The 23133-nt window shown below is 41.6% G+C and overlaps 1 protein-coding gene across 19 annotated transcripts in view; it reads left to right on the top strand.

The window, feature by feature from the left end:
- The window catches only part of PTPRD (protein tyrosine phosphatase, receptor type, D), an 865179-nt gene that overhangs the window by 417923 nt on the left and 424123 nt on the right, over nucleotides 1–23133 (top strand). For 18 of the 19 annotated variants that reach the window (XM_014550614.1, XM_014550624.1, XM_014550612.1 and 15 more), the window contains exon 3: nucleotides 17567–17733. In XM_014550614.1, coding sequence (XP_014406100.1) covers nucleotides 17670–17733 — 64 coding nt within the window. In that variant the 5' untranslated portion in view covers nucleotides 17567–17669. Of the gene's footprint in view, nucleotides 1–1575; nucleotides 1596–17566; nucleotides 17734–23133 lie in introns of those variants that run through there. The other variant, XM_014550611.1, reaches the window with a different exon arrangement.

Raw genomic sequence — 23133 nt, 5'->3', positions numbered from 1 at the left:
TTTCTGGGGTTTTGTTTAGCTTCTTATTTGCAACATAGTATATAGTTGCTTAGAGTTGCAGATGAGAGGCCGGCAAGTGTGGCGGGGAACGTTGGAGTCTGCAGCAAGCAAGCCTCCCTGCTCGCTTCAGTGCCTGGCTGCCGGCCGCCATCTTGGCTGACAGTTAATTTGCATATACTCACTGATTAGCCAATGAAAAGGGTAGTGGTCGTACGCCAATTACCATGTTTCTCTTTTATTAGTGTAGATAGATTATTTTGAGATGTACAGCATAGCCGTTAGACAATCATATACTTTACAAAGTGTCCCCCCCTGATATTTTCAGTACCCCCCTGACACCATACATAATTATTATAATATTATTGACAATATTCCCTAAACTGTACATTATAACCCTGTGATAATTTTCTAACTACCAATTTGAACTTCTTAATCTCTTCTCCTCTTTCACCCGGTCCTCCAATCCCTCTTCCACTCTGGCAAAGTAAGTCTGTTCTCTGTATCTATGAGTCAGTTTCCATTTTGTTTGTTTGCTTATTTTGTTCTTTAGGTTCCACATATAAGTGAAATCATATGGTTTTTGTCTTTCCCTGACTGAGTGATTTCACTTAGCATAATACCCCCAAGGTTCATTCATGCTATTGCAAATGGTAAAATTTCATTCTTCTTTATGGCAGAATAATATTCTATTGTATATATGTGCCACTACTTTTTTATCCACTCGACTATTGATGGGCAGTTGGGTTGCTTCCATAGCTTGAATAATGCTGCAATGAACATAGGGGTGCATATATTTTTTTGAATTAGTGTTTTGGGTTTCTTTGGATATATACCCAGAAGTGGACTCACTGGGTCATAAGTTAGTCCCATTTTTGTTGTTGTTAATCCTCACCCGAGCATATTTTTTTCCCCATTGATTTATATAGAGAGTGAGAGGGGGAGAGAGAGATATATTGATGTGAGACATCGATTGGTTGCCTCCCACATGTGCCTGTATGGGAGCTGGGGAAAGAACCCGCAATCCAGGTACATGCCCCTTACCTGGGAATGGAATCCGAGACCCCTCGGTTCTCAGGCCAATGCCGTAATCACTGAGCCAAACTAGCCAGGGCCAGTTCCTTTTTTAATTTTTGAGGACCTCCACACTGTTTTCCATAGTGGCTGGACCAATCTTAATTCCCACCAACAATGCATGAGGATTCCCTTTTTCCTGCATCCTCTCTAACCTTATTTGTTAACTTTTTGATGATGGCCATTCTGACAGGTATGAGACAATATCTCATTGTGGTTTTAATTTGCATTTCTCTGATGGTTAGTTACTTTGAGCATCTTTTTATATGTCCTCTTTGGAGAAATGACCACTTTTCAATTGGATTGTTTTTCTGTTGGTGAGTCAATTCCATTCATGAGTGAGTTTGACCCTCAGACTAGCTGACTATGAGGATAGACTCTGACCACAGTGTACGAGCTGCTGTGTTGGGGCTGATATCACACAGCAGAATTCAGCCCGGCAGGATCTGGTGCCTTCCAAGATGTCCCTTTGGATATGGAGCTAACTGAGTCATGTTCTGATATGGACTGAAGGCTGCCACTGGGTATGTTGTTCCTGGGGCCTGTGGGGGAGGACTCTGGCGCAGGTCAATGTCAGCGGCTGCCTGTGACTGGACCAGGGCTACCTATTAGGGTCTATAAAACAACCCATCGTTTTTGGCTGCTTCTGCTGGGCCTGGGTGGGTGAGGTAGGGGCCAAGCTGCAAACCAAGGCTGGCTTCCACCAGTATCCAGCCTGGGGGCAGGTCAGCAAAGGGCGCAGGGCACCCCAAGGACTGCATCTGCTTTGCCAGCTGTTATTTAGGCTCAGTCACGGAATGTGTCTGGCAGTATGTGAGTTGCATAAGTAGGTTCTCCATAGCAAAGGGCGCAGGGCACCCCAAGGACTGCATCTGCTGGCCAGCTGTTATTTAGGCTCAGTCACGGACTGTGTCTGGCAGTATGCGAGTTGCATAAGTAGGTTCTCCAGAAGTCACCTGGTCAGCGTGAGTGGTGTTCACAGATTCAAACTTGGCCAAAGTGCTGGGCCTTAGGCCACTCAGCAAAAGTCTCAGGGTCCACCCAGGCCAGCCACCGCCTGTCTGAGTCCCGAGGACCTTTGAAGTGGGGTGGGGACTCTGAGTTGTCAGGTCTAGGCCAGCAGAGTTGATCAGGATAAAACAGGTTAAGATTTGCCCCTGTCCGGGGAGGACTCTGCCCTGGAACAATGATGCTTGTCAGGCATGCGAGGCAGAAATGGTCCTCACCCTCGTGGCACAAAACTCAGTCCCTTCCTATACATCTCTGACGTCCCTGAGTCTGCCTGGACCACCTCAGGAGCCTTCCAGGAAAGTCTGCATTGTGGACCCAGGCTGGCACCAGTCAGAAGACTCCTCTGTAGGGCGGGAGCCTGGCAGGTGGGGTCAGAGGGAGTCGGGAGTGTGGGGCTAGTGTATTCCCCCAGGCTGATGCTTTATGGAGGGGGAATGTGGCATCAGTGGGTGGTGTGAGAGGTCCCTCCAGCCTTCTCCCTGTACATCTTCCAGAGCCTCGGGTGAGTGCCCGCGAACAAGATCTGTGTGCGGGTCCTTTGAGACGGCATCTGGTTTCTACCAGACCTTGCCTCTCCCTGATGGACAGAATCCCCACTGATTTTCATAGCCAGCTGTTATGTGGGAACCTCTGCCTGCTTCTGATGCACCAGCATGGGGAGCCCACGCTGGGGTTCAGACCCCTCACTCTTCAAAAGGTACCTTTGCAGCTGAGATATCCCTGTAGAATCTCTACCACCACACTAGGGTGCAGGGCCAACCCTTCTGGCATCTCTGTCCTTCCTACCAGTCTGGAGATGGCTTCTTCTGTAATCCCTGGTTATGAGACTTCTGTTCAGCTAGTCCCCATTTGGTTATTCCTGTTGATTTTTCTGTAAGTAAGTTTTCATTTGCATTTCACTTCCATCTACTCCGCCACCATCAGGCATCTCCTGCCATCTGTGTTTCTTCTGCGGTGAGGTGTCTGTCCAGAGCTTATGCCCATCTTTTAATTGGGTTGCTTTGCTTGTTTCCTTACTGGTGAGGATTAGGAGGGTTTTATATATATTTGGATACCAGTTCTTTCTCAGGTCTCTGTTTGAAAACACTTTCTCAGCGTCTGTGGCTTATCTTAAAATGGGTTAGAAGACAGACATCCCCAAAAGTGTCCCCCTCTCCCCTCTCGTCTGCTCTCCCCATTATCAGGACTTCTCTCTCTTCCTCCAGGGAGAGCCTGGTGAGTCCCCACTTCCAAGACCTATTTTCTCTGCTCAGGGGCGGGGGACAGCTCTGGGCAGACAAGAGACATTTTGCTGACCGTGGCCTTACCTGGCAGCCTCAGAGGTTGGAGGCTTATTGGGCCTGGGTGGCTTCGGTGGAGGAGTCCTTTTATGTCCACCCACAGGCCCTGGCTCTCCAGACGCCCAGGTGGCCACACTCACTTCAGGCCTGCCCTGGCCCTCAGTGGTGTGGCTCACCGGCCCCTCAATGCTGGACATGGGGCAGGGGTCTCCCTCCACCAGCTGCTGCTCCTCATTGATCCTGGTTGAGCGCTGCAATGACAGTGACTGGCAGCCAGTCAGGAGTCCTCAAGCCTGGCCCTAGTCACTGCTGCTTCTGCCCCTGGACCTTCTGCTCCCGGATCAGGCCCAGCCCTGTGTCTGCACAGACCTCCACCCAGGGGAAGTGAGAGTCACCTCCAGGGCTCAGGATAGACCTCGGGCAGAGGGTGCCACCCACTGTCCACGTCCACCCAGCCAGTCTTGACCTGGGGTGCGAACATGACTGGGCCATCTGACCCCTCCTCAGCCTGTTTCTGCTCTTGGCAGGCCCTTTCTATGTGAGGTCACTGCTCGGGGTAGTGAAGTTACTGCTCTTGTCTGAGGAGATGCTCTGAGTAGAACTATGCAAGTGCTCTGGCCAGTGCTATGCACTAGTTTTCTGCATAGAAATCTTGTCAGTTTGGGTTATACTTGTAGATTTTTTAATTATTTTCAATGTTTATTTTTTATTGTTTTGGAAAATACAGCTGGTAGTTTATATTGGCTGTGTATTTAGCAACCTTGTTAATTCATGTATTAACTTTGTCATCATGCTGTCTCACTTTGTCACACGTTCTCATAACAAGTCAGGTCGACTTGCTCCTATCCAAGGACAGGCACATCCAGCATGCTGTTGGAAATTGGCCTGAGGAGCACCGATGGGCTGCTCCAAATGTCATTCCTTCAAAAAGTTTGAGTGAAAATTTCCCTGCTTTTAGGTTATTAACCTAATTTGAACTCTGGGCTTTATCCCTGGGCAGAAACCGCTTAAGGAAAATGGCATCTATGGAGATAAAATTATGCTAACTACTACCTGTCAGTACACTTGGTGGGATCAGTTGAAATCTCAGACACGTACGTTTCTTCAGTTATATCACCAGAAAGGAACATCGTGCCATGAGGTTTTAGCCAATAGGCAAAGACATTTTAGGACAGGTTCACTCTCTGTGTCATGTGGGAGAAAATATTTATAATGAAAGAAGGGACAAAAAGGCACTAAAAGTTTCACTTTACTGTTTCATAAATCATAGAACAATACACTACTTAAAAAATCAGAAAGTTAATGACAGGAAATCAGAAAGTTAAATCACAGGACAAGACACTACTTAAAAAATCAGGAAATTACCAGTTGATTCCTGGACCAAATTAATTCAGATGCAGCCATAAGAAGCCAAGTTTTCTGACTATTTAAAGTGGGTTAAAGTAATAAAGAAAACAGACATTTACAAAAATATTTTTTAGTGCATGAGATAAATATTTAAACCCTTGATATTATTAGCCTTTGCTGTATACAAACCATTCTGAAAATTAATAGCTTAAACCAGTATACGTTTATTTATCTCCTGGTGCTCTGGGTTGGCAGTTTGGGCTGGGCTCAGCTAGGCGGTTCTGCTGTTGTTGGCCACACTCCACTGATCTTCGTGGGCTTGTTCATGGGTCTGTGGTCAGCTGCCAGGTCCTCTGGGGGATGACTGATCTAAGATGGCTTAGCTGGCTGGCTCGTCCCTGTTCCCCATGGTCTCTCTTCCACCATCAGGCAAGCTTGGGCCTATTCAAATGGTGGAGGTGAAGGAGGACCCAAGATCAGCACGTGGAAGAGAGCATGCTAAACCCAATCCAGAGGTTTCTTGTGTTTCTTGAGGCTCATGTCAGAACACACACAACATGGCTTCTGCCCTATTCTGATGCCCAAGGCAAGTGGCAAGACCATCCAGAGGGGAAATAGACTCCTCCTTTTGAGGTGCAGAGTAAGGTGGCATTGCTTGGTCACCTTCTATACCCCCGTACAAGGAGCTGTAGTGCTCTGCAATGTAGTTTAAGGCAGAGGTTAAATACTGGCATTTTAAGTCTATTTAGCTAACTAATAAGAAAAAGTAAGGAATTCAATGACTTCATGTTGGGGTGTTAAAAGCCTTGCTTTCATAATGGAGGAAATCCTGGAGTGAAGACTAAGGGATGAAAAGTCAAAGATAACTAAGACTGAAAAGCTAATTTTGGAAGCTATCCAGCAATTGACTCTCAGCAGGACCTAGCTCCTAAATCCTGAAATAAAGGATTTTTGAATTATTGGCAAGGGAGTGTTTTCTAGTGGTCTGAATGCCAGTCTTCTATTGGCTATTAGTATCGCTGCTAACATTACGAGGTTTAAAAGGGTCAAGACAAGACTTTGATGTACTAAACTTCAGAAACTTTTTTTTTTTAACCATGTGTATAGAAAGCCTATCCGGAATCACAGATTTAAAAGTGTGACCACAGAGAACTGGTATTCCCAAGGTTTCTTTGTACATGAAAGCATTTTTTTTTGTAGTTTTCAGGAACGCAAATGAGACCTAACAGCCATCCTGTACCTACCTTTCAAGTGAAAATTCTAAAGAGTGTTAAACATCTCTGTGGGATGAAGAAGAAAATCCATTCAGTGTTCTCTGGCCTGTTGCTATATACTAGGAACAGAAAATGGCAGTTTAAAACATTAAAAAGCAACATATTTTTTTCTGATTGATTTAAGAAAATTTCAGAAGGGGATTCCTGAAAAGTGAAACAGACTTCCGTAAAGGGCCAGAGGCTTCACAATGGAGAACAATGGCCATGTCCCAATAAATGGATTGAACGTCTCTACAGAGATTGGGGCAGGGTGGGTGGTGGAGGGAGAATCACATTTTTAAAACCATTGGCACACAGTCACTGGAGAAGTGATCTAAATAGAAATCAGACCTTATCACCGCATGGCCTAAAGCCCCCTCCAGTGTCTTCCCCTCATGCAACCCGGTCCATGCTGCTTTCCCAGCTTGCCGGGTGCCCCACTCTGCCTTCTCACCGGTTCCAGCCGCACTAAGTCCCTGGCTCCTTCCTCTGACTCTCTGTCCCTTAGCCTGGAAAGCACTTCTGTAGATTGTCTAGCCATTCAGGTTCAGGTCACATCCCAGTTCTTCAGGGCTCTTCCCTGACACCCTATCAAAAGCCTCCCTTCTCTCCCACAGACCAGTTATTCTCTACCCAATACCTATTTCCATGATAGCACTACTAGTTAACTTTTTTTTTTTTGGTAAATTACTTGTGTTTTTCTGTCTCCTCTTACTAGAATCTATCAGAGACTTTCTTGTTTTGTACATTGCTAAGTCTCCTGTACCTATCACCATGCCTGATATTCAAGAATATTAATGGACCAAGAGAATGAAGGGATTCATTTTTAAAACAAAACCACAGTTGATGTGTTAAGTTATTCTATCTGGTGTGGATGATTTGCAATTATAAAATGAGGGCATTGTATGAAAATCTCAAAAAACAACAGTCTTTTCTCCTCTGTGTGTTGCATCACGCTGACATCAGCTGTCACATAGAGCCTCTAACATTTGGGGATTACAGCAAGTGTTTAACTCCAGAAGGGGGTTGGCGGGAAATGCTCTCCTTTTTACCTATTGTCACCTGCAGCTTATGTGAAAAAAATCCAAACTGCAGACCACCTGGGGCCGTGGGCCTCCACTGATTGGTGTGGCCTAGGAAGAATTTGTGGAACTTCTATTTCTGTTGGTTTTCATCGCATTTTTAACATTTCTAATTTTGTGTGTTTGGTAATATATTTAGTTCATTAATAGCAATATATATATATATATTTTTTCACATGTATTTTACAATATACATCATATTTCTGGATGGCCTGTATGCACCATATTTAGGTGTGGGGATGTATCCACCAACATAAAGTTTGAAAATGATGAAGATTTACACTATGAAAAGTTTTTACTTTAGTTACAATTGCTGTGGGAGGATTTTCTTAAAGCATAGCTTTTAAAGAATGTTTTACCAGGTCATATAACAACACCTATAGATCTATGATTAAAAAATATTAAAGAAACATAAAAGAAACAGTCTATTCAGTTTGCAATGCAAACATCATTGGGCATACCAAAAATGGTAGAGAAATTCCTAAGTAGATGGCATGTTAACTTGGGACTTGATCCCCTACCAAATAATAGTTAGGTCTCTCTCCCTCCCCACCCCCTCAATACACACTATGTCCTTTCATATCTGCTGCCAGCCCCATCTCCTGCTAGCTCCTCAGGCTTGCTACTCATGTTTATACGTGGCTACTCTCCTACCTTGGAGTGTAAAAATCCGTGTTTCAGAAGACCTCTATGATGAGACCTGAATGGAGTAGAGAAGTTTGTTTGATGTTATTATTCATCATTTCTTTTTGTTTTAGTTGTGTCGGACATTAAGACTGCAATCCATATCTAGAAAGTTTGGCATTGATAAGGTGACTACATCTCATTTGCAAGTAGACCTTTAAAGACTTTAAACTCATTCAAAAAAATATTTGTACTGTGCATTTTGTTTGAGTATTTTATAGAAGTATAATAAAAATGACAGTATTTTACAAAGCCTTTGTCCTGAGGCCTCAAATAGATTTTCTGAAAGAGTGACAATGGGAAAAATATTTTTTTCACTGCTAGACTGATACATCTTGGTATGGGAAATGCATAGTGCTTTGATTGCTGCAGGACATTTTTGTACTTATTATCAAATCACTTTATAATGCCAACTGCTTTTGAAAAATATGGTGTGTCTTCACTGCTTTCAGTATGGCCGTGTTGCCCTCAGCAACTTTATAATAAAGTGCACCCAGGTTGGCATCCTTCCACTGGATAACTGTCCTGTATAACTGGGAATTCACCATCGCACACATTCCTACCTGCTCGCAATTAGTTAACCTGTGTCCTTGATAACATTTAAATAAAAAATAAATTCATGTGCGAGAACTTGTAGTGATATACAAAATAATTGTGTCTTAAGGTTGTATAAATACGTGTTTGCATGTTACGAATTTAATTACTAACATGTGAGCATTTAAAAAACATCTATTTCTAGTTAATCATTTCTACTTCCAAGTACACCTATAAACTCTTTGACTTAAGATACCCAAGTACATAATAATGGTTATGGAGTTAAAGATTGACCCTTTGGAGAATTTTTGACTCATGAGATAAACTTTCATTTGTGAATTATTTATCCATCTGGGACAATGCTTCTCACAAACATTTCTCCTTTGAGCTCCTCTTATCCTTCCTCTCTACGCCCAAATCTTAAGGCTTTCTTCCTCCTTCATTTGTGCCAATCCTTATATGGTTTCTCTGTTAATTAACAGAGAGAACTTTTGTTGTTGTTTGTTTATCATTTTAGAATTAATCATGACTTCACCGAAGCTAGCTACTTCTACTGTATAGTAGAAGTGAGAGATGATAGAAGCAGAATGCTAGGAAGAAAGAAAGTTGGTCTGGGTTCTAAACCCTCTACTGAGATTAGCCAGATGTGTATCCTGAGGTTATTCATTCCATATGTCCGTTCACTTCATTGATTGTCTGCTAAGGGGGGGGGGGGGGGGGGGGGGGAGTGGCTTCTCAAGATGATCTGTCATTTTTTCTGACTTTTATCAATCAATGGTTTAGTTTAAGGACAAGGGTAGATGTGAAGATGATCCTAACAATAAAGACGAGTGGATATAACTCAATAAAATGAACGTGCAGGGTGAGAGAGGAGCAGAGTGTATGTTGAATATCTGTGCTTCCTTCCTTTAGGTTATGGATCTATTTGGTTTATTTGGTTTTTCTAATGTTCCTATTATGACTGTTGTTCATAGATTTTCAGAGAGATATAGGGTTAGTCATGAGATCAATACTGGGAAAATGAAGAGACTCTTCTTTAATTCCACATCCCCCAGTTGTTCATGACAGCTTCTCACCATTCCACGTTCTGTCTCTGTTGCTGGCAGTGGTTTGAAAGAACATTCCTTGGAACTGAATATTCGTATCCTGGGACTGTTGGTTTGGAGAGGAGCTAAGCTCCCACCATGGGAGATGGGAACCACATCTATTCATCTAGTCACTGGCAGGCATTAGCACAGTGTGTGCCCCACTTAACAGATTCATTTTTTTTGAATTGGTCACAATATTTATGTCTCATAAGCCTGTGAACTGAACTTCCCTAAAGGCATGCCAGCTTCAGTTCTAGCTGAGGACAAAAAGGGAAATTTGGGTGTCATCCATAGTGTTTTGACTTCCATGCCCAGAAATTCAAACGTTTCAAGTTCATGTACTAAAACTACACTTGAAACACCTAAAATTGACGGGTTTAGGAAGCAATGAACTAAAAACAGGCCTTGAAAGTTCCTTTTCTTCATTTTGAAGTTTTTCTTGATGTTAATGAACTGTTCTAAGACAGTGGTTCCCAACCTTGGCACGGTGGCCATTTTCATCATGGTAAGTCTTTGGCATGAAGGCTGTCCTGTGTACGGTAGCATGTTTGGCAGCATCCTGGCCTCTACCTTTTAAGTTGCCCTTAGACTTTCCCTTATGTTGTGACAACAAAAATATGTCTCCAGACATTGCCAGGTGTTACCAGGGGAAGGGGAAATCATTCTTGGTGGAAAGCCACCGGTCCAGAGCTTTGATCGCTCTGAGAAGGGAGTTATAGATAAACCACCTGTGAGTAGAGCTCTAGTAATGAAATATTTGAAATGATTAAAAGGCTCCTTATTTTGTTTTTAAAATAATCTTAAGGAAAAGAAATAATCCTTGATAAAAGGAGTGGTAAATTCTCCACTGAAGGATTTTTAAAATTTACTTTTCATAGAAAATAAGTAGAATATGTCATGTATTGCTAGGTTCTGCTATATATTGATGGAAATAAAGCAAATAAAATGGACATAATTATCATTGAAACCATATTGCCCATTATATGTTTTAAAAGCTAAATGTATTTCAAACAAAAAACCTCCGTTTGCATGCATTAAAAAGAGACATCCTTTTGATTTTTAATAATAAAAAGAAAATCGCGTATAGTGAGTTAGGAATGATGGTTTCCTATCCATTTAGAAATGCTCAAAGATTAAAATACTAAAATCTTTGTTCTGTTGTTTGGGTAGGAAGTGACTGGATTGCATAGGTGTCTTTACTTTATGAGGTTGATCAATTTCCCACTTAGACTTGCATTTATTTTAAACTTTTCCATTGCAAGTTTCCACTAGTGTCACATAAAACTAGATTGAAGTTATTACATGTAGTAATCGTTTAAAGAAATTAGATGCTTTTTCTAAAGCTATTCTACTTTTCAAATCAGAATTATAGTTCTGTTTTTAGGGGGAAAATAGAGAGGTAGGGAGATGAGTATTTTTTTTTCTCCTATCTGTTCGTTTCTCATGGCATACCTCAGTTTTACTTCCTGAAGGAGAAAGAAACAATCAAAGTTAATAATGTCATTTTGCCATTTCTGAAAGTAGCTAATACCGCAAATGTAAAGTTATTTGAAATTTTATAGAGATGCTGTTGATAGTAACTTGGAAAGTGAATCATATTATACAAAGCTCAGACTATTTATTGGCTTTTCTCTGTGTATACTAGAACTAAACATATAAAGAGTCTTTTATGGTAGCCATATTGATAGGTATTGTTTTCCTCTTGAGCTATTCTTATAATTCAGTTGATTTTTCCAAAGAATTATTGTGTGCTTACTTATAGTCACCTGCTATTTTCACTTTAAGTTATAGCTTAAGCCAAAAATGAGAGGATTGAATTATTACTTTGTATTTATATATAATATCATAAACTCCCTCTTGGTGATATTTTTTACAATTTATTGTGATGAAAACATGTTTAGGGCAAAATAGAGAAAATGTAGAGTTTCTGACATGATGTGCTATTATGTGGAAGAGTATTAAAAATGTGAGGAGTTTTGAGTTTCTTACATAAATATAATTCCTTATATACTTTAGGTTTTTTTTGGTTTGTTTTTAAATATATTTTATTGATTTTTTACAGAGATGAAGGGAGAGGAATAGAGAGTTAGAAACATCGATGAGAGAGAAACATTGATCAGCTGCCTCCTGCACACCTCCCAATGGGGATGTGCCCGCAACCAAGGTACATGCCCTTGACTGGAATCGAACCCGGGACCTTTCAGTCCGCAGGCCGACACTCTATCCACTGAGCCAAACCAGTCACGGCTATACTTTAGTTTTAAACATTTTATGTAGAGGTGCATTGGCCATGCAGTTATTTTTTTCAGTGTTTTATTTAATTTAATAACCTTGCTCTCTTGCCCTTTTCCTCAACAATGTTTAATATAATTAAACTGAGGCTTTTGGAGCCGCTTGTTTTAAAATATCCTTTTCATATCCCTCACTGATATTAATTGAATGTGACCATTCATAAACATGACACATATTACCTCACATGGCTGTGCAAAGCATGCTTATCATTCGCATCTATGGAATGTGACACCCCTTTGACGTCAAAACTACCCATTTCCATGGCATCCCACATGGGGACTTTCAGGAGTGAGAAATAGACCTCTTCTAGCTATGATAGGAAACACCAATTTTTTTCTTTTAATTACAGTATTTCCATTTGGACATTTTCCAGTTTTACATTTGCCAGTTATCGATCTTCCCTTTGTATCCTATGAAACAGTTTCTAAAAATGAGACAGTCATTTTTGGATGGGTGGGGACAGGGATGGGGAAATGAGTGACCCTCATGCGGAGTGAGTTTCCTCACAGCACACAGTGAATCTCCAAAGTCTGATCACTACGAGGAAACCGAGGACTACAAAGACTCAGGATTTCCACCTCATTGTTTTAGTCCCTACCCTAGAAAACCTAAACTTTTTTTTTAAAATAAGGGTGCTTTCATAGTTGTTGAAACATGTAGCAATATTTTGCGCTGTCCAGTAGGGCAACCACTGGCCAAGCATGGCTGTTTCAACTTATATTTAAATCCTAGAAATTGTTTACTTCCCCATCCACGCCGCCCCCCCCCCCCATGTTTAATATAGTCGATTACTAGTCAATATGGATAAAGAACATTTCTAGTCTGTAGGAGGTTACATTGGACAAGGCTGAGGATTCATGCCTAGACCAGGATGAAATATTTAGAAATTATCTTCTCTTAGAAAATCCTCATGAACAAGTGAAATGTTGAAAGTTTTTGTTTTCTCCTTTCTTTTTGAGTCCTTTAGCTATTACTGGACATTGAGGGCACAGGGAACTCATAGGGCGTCCTCGGAAGCCCCCACCAGGCTTGCTATAAACTCCAGGCCCCTCCACCCCCCAGCCTCAGCCACAGCAGCCCTGCTTTTGTCTGCTTCCCAACTTGGAGTTTCCTGCTAGAATCGACTCTGCACAAATGGGTGTTTCTCTTAAATGATCGGAAGTCTGTTCTTTTTGATTTATAGAGGCATGATTGGTTTGGGAGGTTGATAAAAAGAAGTCACAGTATTTGGGGAATTCTTCTTATAACACCGTCTCCCCCCTCCCCCCCAAACTTAATATATATGTGTTCAGGTTAAGTATTATTGCGATATTATTGCTTCTCATATGTCTAGCATACAGAATATGGGGTTGTTATATGGCATAAAGAAGGAACATGTTTAAAGATAAACCATGATATCGAATTTTTTAGTGACCCCAGTAACTGGTTGGGGCTTTTCCTTTTATATATTCTTATGGAGATTTTTCAACAAATGATTAATTTTCTCCTTTCTCTCCCTTTTTTCAAAAGAATGATTTGATTCCTTAACTTCCTCCTAGGGTGACCAATAGAGCTGTTTAAAATTATTTTTAAAGAGATGAACTCAAGGATTTAATAGTTGTGTTTCAGTTCATTGCAGTAATTATCCTTTCTGCCGCTCAGTTTTCTACATTGAGGAGCCTCGTCAACTCTGCTGTTTTTCATATAACCTTGCGGAACCTGAAAGCTTTCTTGCTTCCTGGTTCAACAAGATGCTCCACTGTCATTTTGCCATTTCCTACATAAAACTTATAATTTCTCGTTTTTCTGAGGGACGCTTAGGTTATTTCTGAATGAAGAAAAGCTCCATTTTGCCTTTTTCCCTCCTATTTTAACACAATCTACAGAAACACACGCCAACAGTAAAGAAAGCTGAAGAAATCCTGCAGCATATATATTAGTTTGAATATGAACATAGTCATTACGGGAAAGGGGTACAGTGTTCACTTGAAGAGAAAGAGTTGGGTAGGTGTCAGCTCAGGTGATCATTTGAAGTACTGATGTGTTCAGGCTTTTAGGCAAGTGTAGTTTTGTTGTTCCATTTCAAATTATACTGCGTATACCGGCCCTCTGAACTGTTAGCTTCTCTAACTCTACATGTACGTAAGTACAAAAGTAGATATGCGGCTCATTAGGAAGCAACAAGCCCTGGCTGGTTTGGCTCAGTGGTTAAAGCATCGGCCCACAGACTAAAGGGTCACGGGTTTGATTCTGGTCAAGGGTGCTTGCCTCGGTTGTAGGCTCTATCCCTGGCCTGGATCAGGGCGCAAGCAAGAGGCAACCAACCCATGTACCTCACATTGATGTTTCCCTCTCTCTGTCTCTCCCCGTCCCTTCCAATCTCTAAAAAATATAGGAAAAATATCCTTGGGTGAGGATTAACAGCAGCAACCAAAAGAAATCAACAGTTATTGTTTAAGATCTTTGTACTATGAGCAATGAGAAACCAGAGAGTTTTAAATATTTTAAAATTTATTTTAAGCTCATCTAGATGATTCATTTTTATCTGCATGCCCCAGTTAATGAAAGACGCAAAGGCCAAGGCATATAAAAATCAAAGAGTGGGCCTCTGCTGAGGGCTGCGGGACAAAGGCAGAGTGATCTGTGATGTCAGTGAAACCATGGTACCTTTAAAATCTAACCCCCTTTTCCCATGGCAGGGTGCTGGGCCATCTTTCCTCTAGGCTGATGGGAATGACTTGTATATTCAGTTATCTTTATTATTTTCACTGTAAATTATTTCTTAAAAATTCATTTCACGTTTATGCTCTAAAATTTAAATATCACCTTACTGATATGCATTCCAGCATTCCCCTTTTGGCAATGTACCTATGCAATAAACAAGGTACAGAGTAGAGTCTGGCTGGAATGAACATCTGGAATAGGTTTTATCTTCACACCTCTTCTTTCCTTTGGTCTTATATCTTGCCTGGGCATTGCCCATCTATAATAATAAAAGCTTAATATGCTAATTAGACTGGACGTCCTTCTGGACGAAGCTGGGGCTGCAAGGAAAGCCCGGGTCCCGGGTGCCTGCCGTTTGCCTGAGGGAAACCCTGTCCCGGGTGCCAGAGGGAAGCCGGTGCTGGCAGCAGGGGGAAGGAAGGCCTACTCTGTTTGTGTGTGTGCTCATGTCTTAGATCCTATCACTGTTCCCAGACCGAGGTAACATTTGTAGGTTCATTTGGAAGAATTTGGTCTCCGTATGCCCCTTCAGTGGAGTCGGAGAAGCCACTCTATCTCTGTGATCCAGCGAGTCATTATGGAGCAGTTGGCGCTGATACGCTTGCACAGACACAGATTGAGTCCGACAGGACTGATGTGGCCTGGACTTTGCTGTCCTTAGAAAGGCAGGCGTGAGGATGGGAGTGGTGAAGGGGGGAGGGGAGGCGGGAAGCTGATTCCTCTCGCACCTTTCCTATGAAGTTTTGCGATTTTAACATTTGATAGCTGTGAATGTTTGATGAGCTGTTTTCCAGATAAGATTGATAACAATAGCTGACTTGGAGCAGCTGGCTAGCTCTTGGTTTCAAGTAGATGTGTTTCAACGTACAACATGCTTCTTCATGTCACCCACAAATTGACAGAAAGAAAAGAAAAAGACTACTTAGTGGAATAATAATTAGAATTATTTCCCCCTTTCCTTTTAGTTTTATCTTTCCTGCGTTCACACCACTCACGCATAGTAATGAAAATGATAATATCTCAAAAAGTTTTCATTTTCATGTTCAAGCTCAGTTTCAGAAAAGACCTACTATAGGATCTGCATTACAGTACGTCTTAAAAAAAGACAAGTCATTTTAGTAGATTTGGTTATTTCTAGATATCTCTAGTATTTCCTGTCAAAAATTTTGTATGTGTTTGAAATATTTCAATATACAAAACTTAAAGATACACTGTTTCATTTTGGAATAGAATTCTGATTGTCATTCTCAAGTGCTTCTCACAACGATAGAGGAAACACAGCATTCAATATTCTCTCTCTCATGAGCCTACTCTATAAGACGCCCTGCAAGATTTATCGAAGGTTCTATAGGAACAATTATTTATTACCTGTAGAGTCATACTTCACCTTGTTGCTTGAAGCCCGTTCCCGCTTCCCTTTTCTTCCATTCCCACCAGGACCGCCATCGCTCTTACGGTCTGTGTTACTTCTCACCTGGGACTCCTGCTATGGCCTAATAGCATTCTCTAAATCATCCCACGCTCAGCTGTCAGTTAATCTTCCCAAGGCCTAGTTGCATGTTGTTCCTTGGCTCCAACACATTAAATAGCTCTCTTTGTGGTTTGCTGAATAGAGGCTGGTTGTCTTAGACTGGCATCCCAGGCTATCCGGGACCTTTTTTTTTTTTTCCTTAAGCCTGAACCATTTTCTTTTGCCACCTCTTCTTTTGGTTTCCTAATGGATCCATCATGCCAGCCCACTGTCTCAGTGTGGCCTCTGGACCAGCTACATCAGCATCACCCAGGAACTTGTTAGAAAGGCAAGTTCTTGGACCTGACCGCAGACCTACAGAATCCCAGACTGGGGGGGGGGGGGGGGCGGGTTGCCCAGCTACCTGTTTCAACAAGCCTTCCAAGTGAAGTGGTTCTGAGCACACAGACATTTGAGGAAGCTCCGTTCCAGGCAGAACAGGCAACTCACCTTTTCCAAAGACCCTGTCCACTGCCCTGCCTCTGCACAGAATTCCTGAGATGCCTTTCTCTCTTCTTGGTAAAATCCTGCCTATATTCCAAGGTCCAGTTAGAGACACTGCTTTTTCCAGGATGCCATTCCTGATCCTTTCTTTCCTTGTTGGTAATACTCACCCGAGGTTATTTTTTTCCACTGATTTTGAGAGAGAGAGAGAAAGAAAGGAGAGAGAGAGAGAGAGAGAGAGAGAGATAGAGAGATATTGACTGATTGCCTCTCACTTACGCCCCAACCAGGGCTGGGGAACAAACCTACAACCCAGTTACATGCCCTTGATCTGGAATCGACCCTGAAAGCCTTTGGTGCCCAGGCTGACGCTCTACCACTAAGCCACACAGGCCAGGCCTGGTCCTATCTTTGATGGCATTACTTGGTTTTCCTTCCTGGTACTAATCACTTATTCACTTACATTAGTCATCTGTTGAATCTGTCGTATTCCCCCTACTAAAGTGGAAAGTCACAAGAAGATAGAATTTGACTCATTCAGTACTGTGCCAAGTGTCCTCTCTGATGCTTTGCACACAGTAGGCTCTCTAGAAATAGTTTGTGTCTTATTGATTTTACAAGGAAGATTGAGAAAACTAAGCCTTGCCCAGGAGGCATATAAAAATCCTATTAAATCAGAGTGGCACGTGCTAACTATTGTTTTGACTTACTGAAGCCAAACTAGACTTGAAAGTCGATGTGTCTACAGGGAAGAAGCCAAATGTGCTAGTGGAGAAAATTCTAACTTCTGCTGTTTAGCTGGGAGAAGTTGAATTGGCCCTGTCATTTCACCTGGTGCCAAGAAAGCAGCTCCCATTATTTTGCCAATGATAGACGATTGATTATCCTGCGCGGCAGAGCTTCCTAACTCTTTCTCAGAGCGATGCTGCGCTTCCTTCCACCATGTGTTCACAGACTGTTTCACAAGAAGTGACAATTTCTTCTCACAGAGTGTTGCCCCAAAGGTGGCACACGCAGAGAGGGAAACTCAAGGGGGTTGGCTTTAGGATGGCCTGAAAAGGGGAACAAGAGAAACGAGGGCTGCCCCATTTTACAAACCAAGTTATGTGCATCCTAACACAAAGGCATCATGGTCCCACTTCCTTGTGAATGAGCAGGGGGTTGTGTGTCTCACTGGTGGCTGGGATGGCACAAGGGGAAGAGAGTGCAGAATCTAAGCTGTCTTTGTGTTTTCTCCCCTCTCGTGTCTCTGTCTGTCCCCTCGCAGGCTCTGAAAGAGTTCCAGCTGGAATTTCAGATCGGACACAGTCGCTGCGGTGTCAGAGGCAGTGAATCCGAGCTGCCAGCGCGTGCTGCTGCCGGGCTACAGGATGGTGCGGGCAGCCAGGCCGCTGCTGCTGCTCCTCGCCTTCTTCCTCCGCGCAGATGCTGAGAGTAAGCCATTCTCCCCTGCGCATGGGGGCTGGACCAGAATGAGTGGTTTTGTTTGCAGTTGGCACCGGGCTCAGGCCTCTGAATGGGTTTCCTTTGGAAGTAAATCCTGAGACACTGTGGGATTCTCCTTGGCCACCAGCCAGCCTTTGAAAGAGATTATTCACGTGACTTCCTTACCACTTCCTCTCGCTCTCTTAATGCCCTCTCTTTTTGTGCATCTAACTGCTCCTACTGTTTTGTCCTTTTTTTTTATACTCTTAACCAGTCGGGTGGCAAAGATACTATGAGGCCAATGACATAAGGCAAACTGGGGTTAACCAGTTGTTGTTGCCAATAAGTAAATATTGTTCAGACCCATTAGAAACTTCTTTAGTTTTGTGGATATTTCTATGTTTAGCGAAACACACAGTGTCACAGTGAGCCCAATTAAACCTCCCAGCCCCTTGTAGCTGTCATAGCAGCTGTTCCCATGTACTGTTTCCGACAGCTGTCGTCGAGTACAGCATTCAAACAAATCAAGCAGAACTGACAACTTCGTGGCGGGATGAAGGGCGTGGAAGTGTGAGAAGTCTGTGGAGCAGAAACAGCAAAGTTTGGGTTCTTGGACTCAGTTCATGAGACGGAGATTGTTTGTGGTCAATTAGCTTGCCAATTAATGGGAAGATCATATCTCCTTCGTAATTAGGGCATCATTCGGTCTACCTTGTCCGCATCGGTTTCTTTTCCCATCTGTCCTGTGGCCATTTGGAAGCGATAGTACTGGAAACAGACATGTCTGTGGCTTGTATGCACAGCATGTCTGGTTCCTCGGGAGTGGTTTAGCTCATAGGAGAGTTGGCTGTTCTGGTTGGGGGTCCCCTGGTCCTATGAAAATGTATATCATCTGCAGTCATTAGCTTTTCCCTCCACTGACTATGTCAGTGAGATTAAATTTGATTCATGGTAAAGATGTTTCGAAGACACGGATCCTGTGTCGTGTTGGCCCCTATTAATTGCATTTTGACAAGAATTTCCTCAATAGCAGCCAATTTCTTTGTTGAAATAGGAGCTCCGTTTTCTAAAGAGAGCTTTCCAGGAGTGAAAGAATAATGTTAATAATAGGATACATATGGAACACGCATGTTTTAAACACAACAGTCTCTGGTTAATAATGTATATAGTTTCCTAATTAGCACTTGGGAGTGTTGGTTTAGAGTGAAGCCAAGGAATTTTTCATACAATGCCAGCAAATAATTAACTGGGAAAAGACCCAAATGAAAGATGCTCTTGTTATGTTAAAGCCCTTTATGTCAAAACCGATTTTAAAGTTGAAATCTAAATTTAGTTTATTAAAGAAATCAGGCATATGGCTTTATTTTCCTGTTTTGGCTAAAGTGAAAAAATTGAGTTGTTTTACAATTGTTACTTTTTGGCAAAAGCATATGGAGACCTTGGGAACCCACTTTATATCAGATTGCAGTTAGAGATTTTCTTTGTTATTAGGTAGAATTATTTATCTGAGAAGTTATCCTTCCAGATAAGTAAAGATGTTCTTCTACTGAGTACCTGTTCTCTTGTTTAATTCTGTGGTGGGAAGTGGCAGGCCTATGTCAAGAGCTTAGGAATACATACTTTTACAATAATGTTTGAAAAAATACATTCTAGTATAGGTGATCATCCCCTCCTCCATCTCCTGCTCCTCCCCTGACTTCTCCTTCTCTTTCATCACACTGCCTAAACCGTAGAGCAGGGGTCCTCAAACTACGGCCCGTGGGCCACATGCAAATACAAATATTGTATTTGTTCCCGTTTTGTTTTTTTACTTCAAAATAAGATATGTGCAGTGTGCATAATAATTTGTTCATAGTTTTTTTTTTTAAAACACATCATGCTCTCTGCCTCAGTTTCCCTATCTTTAAAATGTGGATGATGATGATGATGATGTTGGTAATGATGATGGTGGCTTAGTTAGTAAAAAAGAACTTTAAAGTAGCTAAATTAGCATGCCCTCCAACGGTCTGAGGGACAGTGAACTGGCCCCCTGTTTAAAAAGTTTGAGGACCCCTGCCGTAGAGTCTTACAAAAGCAGTAACAAGGGCATGGTTAGCAGTTTTTAGTTAAATGAGGATATGTATCATGTTATATATGCATGTGATACCAGCTTTCATAACATCAAAATGTAACCTGGGAAATGATCCATTCTCTCTCACTCTTGCTGTTGCAACTGAAGTGTGGGGACAGGGGTCTTAAGACCTTTGCTAATTCATTTTGTTTAGTTTGCCCTTGTCCTCTCAGCCTTGATTTAGTATATCTTCCCTTCATCAGATTCATTTGGCATTGTTGAATAGCATGTTTAAATGAGTCTGAGCTTCCTGGTGAAACAGGAAAAATGAGCCAGTTTTTCTTTTGTACATTTTAAAAGGAGAAAGAACATCATTTAGTAATCCACTGGAGGATATTCATGGTACATGAAAGCACATGGTAGAGTTGGAGATCATTTTAGCCACTAAGAATGTTTAAAGAACAATTGATAAAATAGGATTTAGATTGTAACCCATTAAAGTGTTCCATTACATTCTCTTACAACACTAAAAAGAATCAAGATATAGGTAGCACTGACGAAAACTTTGTTTTCTTCACCATCATAAAGATAATATTTCTCAGGCTTCTGTTACCTGTGTCACCGGTTTATTTCTCGATGTCTTCAGTAGCACATTTAGCCATATTTGTTTTTCCTTTTTACTTGTTTTGTATTCTCACAGGTGATTGGGAGTTACATTTCAAATTTTAACAGTAGTTTGTCAGAGCAATTTGAGAACTATGAAATAACTTTTTTCCCCTTTTGAAGAAGCAGACTATAAAGCATTAGGGAATGGAAAGAAGCCCCTCTAGTTTACAATGTTAATTTATGTTCAATGTACTGCCTTTTGAAATGATTAACTCCAAAGAGCCAGTGAGTCAGGATTGTAATCTGCTCTGTGGAACGCCATGGGAAAGTGTTAGGTGTGATGTTGCATTAAGTAGGAGAGTAACTAGAAGCCTTGGTTCAAACCCAGGTGGAAAAATTGTGGTAATATCCTTTAAGCAGAAAATTACAGTCTTTGCCGTTGCCAATTTAAAATGCCCTACAGGTCCCCACTATTAAGTCTGGATGTGTGTATGGATCTTATTTCTTTGCATTCCTCTGCCTTGAAGGCTTGGAATGATTTTGCTTGTTGCTTGAATGCATGTACACACGGTAGAGCTACAGTCTAGAGAAAGCTAAGTATGACTTCTGTTTGAGCACTAGCAGCAGCTCTTCCTCATGCCAGGCCAAACAGTGTTCTAGTTTACATCATGGTCTTATTGAGGTCAATTCAACGATCAAGGGCATGCAATTCGAGATGAATTTAGATTATATAGTACTAGAGGCCCTGTGCACGACATTCGTGCACTGGGGGTTGGGTGGGGTTCCCTCAGCCTGGCCTGTGCCCTTCACTGTCCGGGCCCCCTCGGGGGATGTCCTACTGCTGGCCGATTTTAACTAGATGCAAGCCAGGCAGCTAATGTTAGCACCCTTTTTCATCAGACTGGTTTCACATCAATGAACTCACTTACCACTTACTGTTTCATTCTAGACCTGAGTTGATACTCCGGCCACTGTAATTGGACCTGCATGTTTACTGGATCATCATTAGAAACATAACTCTTGATAGTTTAATTCCTCAAATGGTCTCATTCATCCATTTTCTATTGACTTGTGTCATTTTTTTAAAAAAATCTCTAATGGTGAACACGCCTTCATTTCCCTTCCTTAGTGTTAAGGAACCTTCCTCTGATCCCTATGAACTCATTGCATTTCCATCCTGTATGAAAGGAATTCGTTTCCCCCCTATATGTTGTTATATCACTATATCCAGGGAATGTGTTTATTTCTTTGGCATTGGAGAGTAGACTGATGTCTATGCTGTAAGATAATCATTTTCCCTTTATGTATTTCCTAATGAGCTGCATAGGTTAAGCATTAAGAAAGTGACCTATGAATTCAAAATAGTATTAAATTCTGGCTGTCATTTTGTAATCTGGAACATGACACATCATGCTCTCTGCCTCAGTTTCCCTATCTTTAAAATGTGGATGATGATGATGATGATGTTGGTAATGATGATGGTGGCTTAGTTAGTAAAAAAGAACTTTAAAGTAGCTAAATTAGCAGCATCCAGCTGTCTGCAGCAAGGAAAATATTCCAGTTGTTTTATTGATCCCCTAGGACAGTGGTCGGCAAACTCATTAGTCTACAGAGCCAAATATCAACAGTACAACGATTGAAATTTCTTTTGAGAGCCAAATTTTTTAAACTTAAACTATATAGGTAGGTACATTGTTATTAACTTTATTAGGGTACTCCTAAGGCTTAGGAAGAGCCACACTCAAGGGGCCAAAGAGCCGCATGTTGCTCGCGAGCCTCAGTTTGCCGACCATGGCCCTAGGCCCATTGTAGAGTTTTCTATATTAATTACACCCAGTAAAGCTGTATCTACCTAGTAAGGTTAAGAGTATGTTTCAGAATCAACAAATGTGTACACTTCAAAGCATTTTGAGTGTAGAGGGATGTGCTTTTTAAAAAAATCTGAAGTATATTTGTTATCTCTGATCTCTGTTTGTGATGAGACCCTAAGCTTGAAGGATGGAACAGTATCTAAAATATTTGTGAATTACTTATTGTGATTGCTAATAGCCTGGCTGTAACTGATTACTCTTTTGTGTGATGCCCTCATTCCTTTTCCTTCACATTCTTGGTGTCTCATTTTCCTCAGTTACCTATGATTCACGGGACTCATTTCAAACAACCTTCATTTGTTTGGGAGCCTCCTCCTTCCTACACATATTCTCTTGCTTCAGTTAATTCAGAAAACTTCCAAACAGCAGGTGTCTTGACATGAAGAATCAAAGAGATTCTTGTGTGGAAACCAATCCCCTCACCTATAATTTTGTCTTTCCTCTTTTCTTTCTTCAGTTTGCTTTTGCTTCATTTATTCATTCACCAAGCTACTGTGTGTGTGTGCACTTGCATGAAAAGCTTTGTGCAAAATTATATAGATATAAAGGTTTAAAGAAGTGTGATTTCATATCAGTTTGTACTCTGTCTTCAGAATTCATCGTTCAGTTTTCAGAACTCCCCCAAGCAGTATTTTCAGACTCTCTCTCCAGGCAGGAAGTTGCCCGTAAGAATATAGACTCAGGAGGTGAAGAACAGGTACTCAGATCCTGTCTGTGCTATGTAGTTATTCTGACCATGAGCACGCTGAAACTCTCAAGTGCCTCTCAGCTGCAAAACGCAGATTGAAAATAACATGCACTTGATATGGTTATTATAAGGATTACATTTAAAAAGAAACTGCCTGTGAAGCATTTTTCATAATAGGATTAACTATTCACTAA

The sequence above is a fragment of the Myotis brandtii genome, unplaced genomic scaffold (assembly GCF_000412655.1).
Source record: "Myotis brandtii unplaced genomic scaffold, ASM41265v1 scaffold606, whole genome shotgun sequence".
In the NCBI taxonomy this organism is placed as follows: domain Eukaryota; kingdom Metazoa; phylum Chordata; class Mammalia; order Chiroptera; family Vespertilionidae; genus Myotis; species Myotis brandtii.
Note: the sequence above shows the minus strand (reverse complement) of the source record. Positions and strands in the feature narration are given on the sequence as shown.